The sequence below is a fragment of the Arachis hypogaea genome, chromosome 3 (assembly GCF_003086295.3).
Source record: "Arachis hypogaea cultivar Tifrunner chromosome 3, arahy.Tifrunner.gnm2.J5K5, whole genome shotgun sequence".
Lineage (NCBI taxonomy): Eukaryota > Viridiplantae > Streptophyta > Magnoliopsida > Fabales > Fabaceae > Arachis > Arachis hypogaea.
The window spans coordinates 124,516,932-124,524,340 of record NC_092038.1 but is presented as its reverse complement, the minus strand read 5'-3'; the positions used below and the strand labels follow the sequence as shown (position 1 = coordinate 124,524,340).

Here is a 7,409-nt window from a genome sequence, read left to right as displayed (position 1 = left end):
TGGTTAAAATTGTATGTAATATAACTGTATTATGTTAACAAATTTTTTTAATTAAACTTCAAGTATCAACTATTTTAAAATTTATTAATAATAGAAATAGTTGATTAGAAGACGATATAAAATTTTAAAATATTATAAAACCATATTTTTTTCCACCAACAACTACTCGTAATCCATTGAATCAACCTGTCCAAATGGAGCTCGACCTATTTCAGATAGAAGAGTCAGGTTTTTCTGGTGGATTGAATGAAAAAGATGTTATTGGCAGAGGCCAACATAGCTATAAGCTAGGAATTTCGATGATATGCGCGTTACAGTTTTTAGACCGTTAAGCTGGATTATTATGTAAAGGATCCCTATGGATATTGAAACTGCACCACCAAACAAAACTGAAAAGCCAGCTGTTGCTATCGTTTTCACTTTTTTCTTAACAAACTCACTTATTACATTGCATTGATAATAAATATATCCTGCCATTTCGTCTCTTGTTGACATTCAGACTTGAAGGAGTTTCCGTTTTTCGAGATGTTTAGTCCTGATTTATAACCTTGTTCATGTTGCATTAATTAGTTTTCATTGTTTCATCATTTATGGACCAAGACATTTAAGCAGCCATTCTTGTCTTGTCTTAGCTCCTGCTTTAGCTTAAGAAATCATCCATAGAACATCCTCAACATAAGATCACCAGAAGATGGGAGATATATTGCCGCATAAATATGGTTGCTGCTTAGTATTCTGGAGACGCGGAACAACCTCCGAGACTTCTGCTCCCATTGCCAAAATCAATGACAAGAATTTTGTGAAGGAACCGAACCCAAAATACATGAAAAGGCATGGAGGTGGCTCCAAAGATGCATCTTCGGTGCCAACAACTACGTCCAAAGCCCAAGATTATTCATCACGTTCTAACTCCTCCAAGCCTCATCAATACAAGCCAACTCTTGCTGTGACCGAAAATAAAGTACGAGGCACATCAAGAGTTTCACCTGCTGAGGGCTATGTCACTCAAGGAAGGAGGGTGCCCCAAGAAGCCGTTGGCATATCCGGCGAGCTCGAAAGAATGATCATGGATCACCACAAGTCAAATGGAAGCAGTACCCTTGTTAGAGCTTCATCAAGCAATGTCATGCTGGCTGGTGATTTAGGTAACCTGAGGCAACAGAGTACCAATTCAAGCAATAGTGCTGTGGGCAAACATATTAGGCAAGAAAACCCAGACCCGGTTGCTTATAACGGAAAAAACACAAATCCTACGGAGCTAAATGTGGCCAGAATAGAAAAGAAAGACTCTGCTTCTTTTTGCAGAGCACTATCTATTAGAATGGATCCAGAGCAGTTAAAGATAATGGGAAATGAAGATTACAAGAATGGGAGGTTTGAAGAGGCTTTAGCTTTGTATGATGCTGCGATTGCGCTTGATCCGAATAAGGCATCGTATAGGAGCAACAGAAGTGCAGCATTAACTGCACGTGGTAGGCTCTTGGAAGCTGTGTTTGAGTGTAGAGAAGCCATCCAAATAGAGCCTCATTACCATAGAGCTCATCATCGATTGGGAAACTTGTACACAAGGTTGGTGTGATATGAAAACGTGCATGTGGTTGGATACTAACTTGTCAATTACAAGGGTGTTGTCACACTCACTCGTTTGTTTCTGCAGATTAGGGGAAACAGATAAGGCCCTTTATCATTATAAACATGCAGGACCTGAGGCTAATCCAGAAGAGATTGCAAGAGCAAAGAATCTTCAGCTCCAGCTAAACAAGTGCACCGAGGCTCGCAGGTTAGGAGATTGGAACAACCTCATCAAGGAGACTAATAACGCTATATCATGCGGTGCAGATTCCGCTCCACAGGTGAGCAACTTCTATCTTACACATACATACATGCATGATGCATGTGCATATGCTGATATGATTCTGGTTGTGGCTGTACTGGAAGATATTTGCATTGCAAGCAGAAGCATTTTTAAAGCTCCGAAGGCATCAAGATGCAGACGAAGCAATGTCAAAGGGTCCAAAGTTTAAAGTTGAGGATTGTACCAAGTTCTTTGGAGCCATAAGTAATGCAAATTTGTTGGTGACTCGGGCTCAAGTTGATTTGGTTGCTGGCAGGTTAGTGTCTTAAAACAAGTAGAGTGGTCAGTGGTGAATATTGATTTTTATTTTTTAAGTGCTTGATGGCTTCAGTGTTGGGCAGATTTGAAGCTGCATTAGAAGCAGTTCAAGAAGCAAGTAGGCTAGACTCAAATAACAGGGAGGTTAGCAAAGTGATGAGGAAGGCGAAAGGCATGGCAGCTGCAAGATCAAATGGCAACAACCTTTTCAAGGAATCGAAATTCTCCGAGGCTTGTGCTGCCTATGAAGAGGGTCTTGCCCATGATCCTTATAACTCGGTTTTGCTATGCAACCGAGCTGCTTGTAGAGCAAACTTAGCTCAATACGACAAAGCTGTGGAAGATTGTACGGCTGCTCTTAGTTTGCGCCCATCTTACACCAAGGCCAGGTTGAGAAGAGCTAATTGTAATGCAAAGGTATTCAATTTCTTAAACTTCAATTTCTATGTTTAAAAAAAAAAAAAAAGAGAAATTGAACTGTGATATATTTATGGTGAAATTGCAGTTGAAAAAATGGGAAGCTGCAATACAAGACTATGAAATATTGGTAAAAGAGACACCGGAAGATGAGGAAGTAAGTAGGGCTTTGTTGGAGGCCAAAGCGCAACTCAGTAAAAAGTAATTAGCCAGGTGAAAAACGTCATATAGATTATGGACCTTACTTGTATGGTATAGTTTAGATGAGAAGATAGTTACAGAAACAACTACCTCCAACATATGGAGGAATTGTATCATTAATGTCCAAAGATTATGGCCGATTTGTTTATGGACTAGTATACATTTGATTTGTTTGTTTGTTAAATTCGTAATGTGTAAATAGTAAATTGAATGAATAATATTCGTACAAGCTTGTACATTTTTTCCCCTTAGTCACATACAAATTATTAAATAATTATGTTACGTTGAAACCCTAAATCTCGCGGGGGCATGTCTTTCACATTTTCTAATGTGCCACTGCGACCGCGAGATTCACATGTCAGATACTCACATGTGACATGCCTAACATGAAGAACCGGTTCAATTAAATATTTAGGTGATTGGATTAATAAACCAGAGTTTCAAAATGGAAGCCATAGTAATTAGTTTGATTTGGATCTCTACATTCCTTGCATCAATATATTCACTTTGACACCTAATTGCTTGGAGTAAGATCCATGGGGGGTAATGCAGATAACAATTATTAGGGTTTATCCTCCTGCGCAGCGATGTGATCAGTGATCACCACGTAGCCAGCCTGCCATATTTTGAATACAACGTTATCGAGAGAGATGAGATCTACCACTTTCGTTATTGTTCGTATAAACTTTTTATTTTTGACATAAAAGAATTTATGATTTGTACCATAAAAACTAAAAAGATATATAAAAGACTCACAAAAAGATCATTTTTCATTTCATTATTATTAGGCAACATTACAAAGACTCGCAAAACAGTAGAGTGTTGCCTAAAGGAAAAGTTCCCAAAGTTGCCCCGAAGCATTCAAGCATTACAACAACAAAACAGCACTGACCGGAGGCACATCATAGAGACATGGACAGACTAGCTCCTCCATGGTTGGGCCTGGGGCGGGCCTGGTCCAAGCTGTACCTGCACTTATTCCTAGCGGCCCAAAGCTGATAGGGAACGGTATCAACAGCAAGCCACTGCTCCACTTCGAACTGCTCTTGATTGCAGGAGACGTGGGGCCCAGTGGTGGTGACCTCGACGTAGTTGCAGTACCATCCGTGATGAGAACCGGCGCCGTCGGAGGTGACATTAACGGCGCATACAGGTGATTCGAGACACGGTCCCCTGCCGCTGAAGATGTCGAGGTTGCCGCGTTCGAAGTAGTTGTAGTTCTTGCCCATTAAGCCTCCCCAGGCCTGGAGGTTGTTGATGTAGATGTAGTAACCGTACTTGTCGTATAGCTTCAATCCGATCTTGGAATCCGTTCCCCCTTTCAACACCGATCCCGTCCTAACGTACACCGTAAACACGCACTCCGCATCAGAATCCTGCGTACATCACAATATTATATTCATTCACATTCTTACGCATGAAATCAAAAAACGATATATAGATGAGATTGGAGGGCAGTGTTCTTACGGATCTGATGGTTGCGGCGAACGAGAGAGACAGTAGAAAGAGGAGAGAGAAGAACGCTGTTGAGGAAGCCATGCTTATGTGATAAGTGTAAGATCCGCACATAGTTATATATTGAAAACAGACAGCGTGGGTCACATGCTTGCTGGATTCAATCAACTCCTCCCTCACAAAAACACTTTCTCTTCATTTTCTCTCTAACTTTTTACATACATATACAAACCATTGATTTTTAATTTGTATCAAAGCATTAATTTAACAAAACAATTTTATTTTTATTGAAATAAAATTCATTTCTCTTATATTTTGTTTGTATTAATTTAATCGAAATGTGTCAAAAAAAAGAAATACACGTTAAAAAACAACTATACTTTATATATACTACTAGTGTAAGATCCGCGTTAAGCGCGGACCAAATGTTTAATCCCTTATAAAAATTTGTTGGTATTGAATTATTAATATTAATATTTGCTACTTTTAATTTGAACAAATTTTTGTGTATAAAAATTTATTATACAGTGTATAAGGCTGTTCCATTATTTATTTTTCTAAAACTAAATAATTTTATCATTTTTCTAGTCCATATTAGTGAATTTTATTTAAATATAAAAGTTATTATGTTTATGTGTTTAAAATTTTAATAAAAATAATTTATATTATCACTATACAAATAACAAATACTAAGTGATATTAGTTATATTATTAGATCCTATTATATAACCTGCATTATGTGCAAGTCATGTCTTTAATATACTTTATTGTATTTATGTATAATTTGTTTACAAAAAGATTAATATACATTTATTAAAAGAATTAACTTATTTAGTAACAGATTAAATGATTAATTTAATTAGTATGTAAAAAAAATATAGTTAATATTTTTTAATATTTTAGTTTATATTAATTTATATTTTTTAATATTTTTTTAAATGATAACTTTTAAAATACATTTTAGCTAAATTTAAAAAAAAATAAATTAACAATTATGTGAAAGTGAAAATTAATTATTCAAAATATTTTTTTAATATATTTTTCATTCTTAGAGCATATTTTTTTATAAATCAATTTTTTTTTGTTTTCTTAATCTATGCACAAAGGAGCTCATATATGAATATATAACACAACATAAATCATTCTATACATCCAATACATTGTCCATGAATAAATAAAATACTTTCATAGTCTGAAACAAATACAACAATCATCGATCAAGAAGGGAAGACATTTAAATTAAAATTTTTCATACATAAATGATTATGGTTTTTCTCCCAAAAGAAGAATTATGTTTGAAGCTTACACTCTATTGATATGGTTACCCTTCAAAAGGAAAATAAACAAAATAAAATCTGAGACAAAATTCACATTTACAAAAGTTAATAGATAATTGAATCCCTACTACTATATTATCCTTGACAATATGACTTGAAACTACATTTAAAAAAACCACAACCTGCAGTCAGAAATTATATCAGAAATTACAAAAAAGATGTAGTTGCAATCACTTCCATAATGCTACCACAAAACATAACTATATCATTTACTTTTGCCCTTCTACTTTCTCTTATATTGCGACCACATTCTTTCCAATCTACATGTATTCTCCAATCATCGATCGAAGCATCATCTATCTATTATGGGGGCAATAAAAGTAAAATGATTAGAGGAATCAGTTTTCTATTCATCCCAAACTGTGATTTTTAAGTATATAAGATAATATTAAAAATTAAATACAAAATTGAAAAGAAAAGAACAATTATACAACTTGAAACATCTAAGAGGCCAATTAAAATTAAATCAAGAAAAACTCTTTAAGAAAAAAAGCAGGTAAGCAAATTGATCTTTGTTTTTTAGAGAGATAAGATGTGCGAGATTCTTTTATATAACAACCTTTAAATTTAAAATTTTAAATGTACTAAATCAAATTCAATTCTATTTGACAATCTATATATATTTGCCCTCCAAATTCGCAGACGAAAGAATAGTCATAGCTCATACGTGGCATGCATGAATGATCATAATTTACTTATAGAGTTAAATAAGATTCATCTCTAAAATTTAAATAAAAGTAATTTGGTTTCCAATTCTCATATTTAAAAAATGGTTGATTGGTATTTAATTTTCATACCTTTAATTTGACCAAGAGATGAACCTTGGTTTGCTTCCATATATTCTCACATGTAAAATATTTCAGTTTTGAAGGTGAAATAAAGTCTTAATACTTTTGAGGTGAAATTGAAAGTTAAGGAACTTTGAGAATAAGTCGGACTTTTGATAACCTTATCTTATATTGCACAAAATTGTTATTAATAGATACAACTACTAAGCTAACCTCTTCTTTCAAAGGAACCATAGACAACTCCAATGAAAAAAAAGATTGTTTTTAATTTGTTTTTTCTGAAATCAAACACATAAAAACAAAAAGAATTAGTCTCCATCTCAAAAAATTATTCTTTCCAAAACAGTTCACATATAAATCATCTATACTTATGCAACTTCCTCATAGTGCATTAGCCAAAGACTTCTTTTTACCAAAAAAAATATCTTTATATCATTTGATTTAGAATAAATGAATTAAACTCAACACTTACATAAATTAGCCTCTTTTTACTGTCAAGATCTATTAAAGTTGTTAGTAACTTGAATTAAAGAGTTTCTTACCTCTAAGTAACACGAATTAACGTTCAGTAGAAGTTCTTTTATCTTGTCAACTTTTTTCTCTGAAATATTAAATATAGAAATAATGGTTTTAATAGCCTCCACAAAATGTACATATGTATATTAAGTATATAAAGTAATGTTATTGAGATATTTTATGAAATAATACTTATTAAAAATATGATGTTGTTAAAGAGCTACTTTAAGCTTTCTAGCTACTTGAGATATTATATATTCTCCTTAGATTATCAATAAAACTAATTACACTGTTAGTTCTTTGGTTTTGGATTGCAGTAAAAGAAAGCAATTAATAATTTTTTTTCTTGAGGCTAATGATATTAAAAGGAATTGTATATTTACATGATATTTGAATTGCATCCATAACCTAATTACCAGCATAAAGCTACATTGAATAAGTGGCTGATGATCAATCACAATGATGATACAGTTTAATCAAACATCAATCATGTGTATAAATATTCTTTATAATTTTTAATTTCCAGTTTATTAAAACCTGAGGCATAGGCTTATCTGATGAAAACCTAAAGCTTTATATCAC

At 33.6% G+C, this 7,409-nt stretch overlaps 2 protein-coding genes across 2 annotated transcripts; one reads left to right on the top strand and one right to left on the bottom strand.

Annotated features, from left to right (window-relative positions):
• Positions 1 to 691: 691 nt before the first annotated feature.
• LOC112791271 (inactive TPR repeat-containing thioredoxin TTL3-like) lies at positions 692 to 2,983 on the top strand. Its single transcript, XM_072232034.1, has 5 exons — positions 692 to 1,569; positions 1,658 to 1,853; positions 1,939 to 2,111; positions 2,197 to 2,530; positions 2,619 to 2,983. Exons 1-5 carry the CDS (start codon positions 692 to 694, stop codon positions 2,733 to 2,735), a joined length of 1,698 nt encoding a protein of 565 aa, XP_072088135.1. The 3' UTR covers positions 2,736 to 2,983.
• Positions 2,984 to 3,480: 497 nt separating this feature from the next.
• Positions 3,481 to 4,529, bottom strand: LOC112791269 (PLAT domain-containing protein 3). The gene is made up of 2 exons (XM_025834033.3): positions 4,199 to 4,529; positions 3,481 to 4,107 (listed from the first exon to the last, which is right to left on the bottom strand). Exons 1-2 carry the CDS (start codon positions 4,298 to 4,300, stop codon positions 3,634 to 3,636), a joined length of 576 nt encoding a protein of 191 aa, XP_025689818.1. The 5' UTR covers positions 4,301 to 4,529; the 3' UTR covers positions 3,481 to 3,633.
• Positions 4,530 to 7,409: the final 2,880 nt, after the last annotated feature.

Bases quoted from the DNA above. Each gene is read 5' to 3' on its own strand.
- LOC112791271 (XM_072232034.1), top strand. From the start codon at position 692: ATGGGAGATATATTGCCGCATAAATATGGTTGCTGCTTAGTATTCTGG. The intron at 2,112-2,196 runs GTTAGTGTCTTA...AGTGTTGGGCAG, and splicing joins GTTGATTTGGTTGCTGGCAG to ATTTGAAGCTGCATTAGAAG. The intron at 2,531-2,618 runs GTATTCAATTTC...GTGAAATTGCAG, and splicing joins GAGCTAATTGTAATGCAAAG to TTGAAAAAATGGGAAGCTGC.
- LOC112791269 (XM_025834033.3), bottom strand. From the start codon at position 4,300: ATGTGCGGATCTTACACTTATCACATAAGCATGGCTTCCTCAACAGCG. The intron at 4,108-4,198 runs GTAAGAACACTG...TGATGTACGCAG, and splicing joins TCGCCGCAACCATCAGATCC to GATTCTGATGCGGAGTGCGT.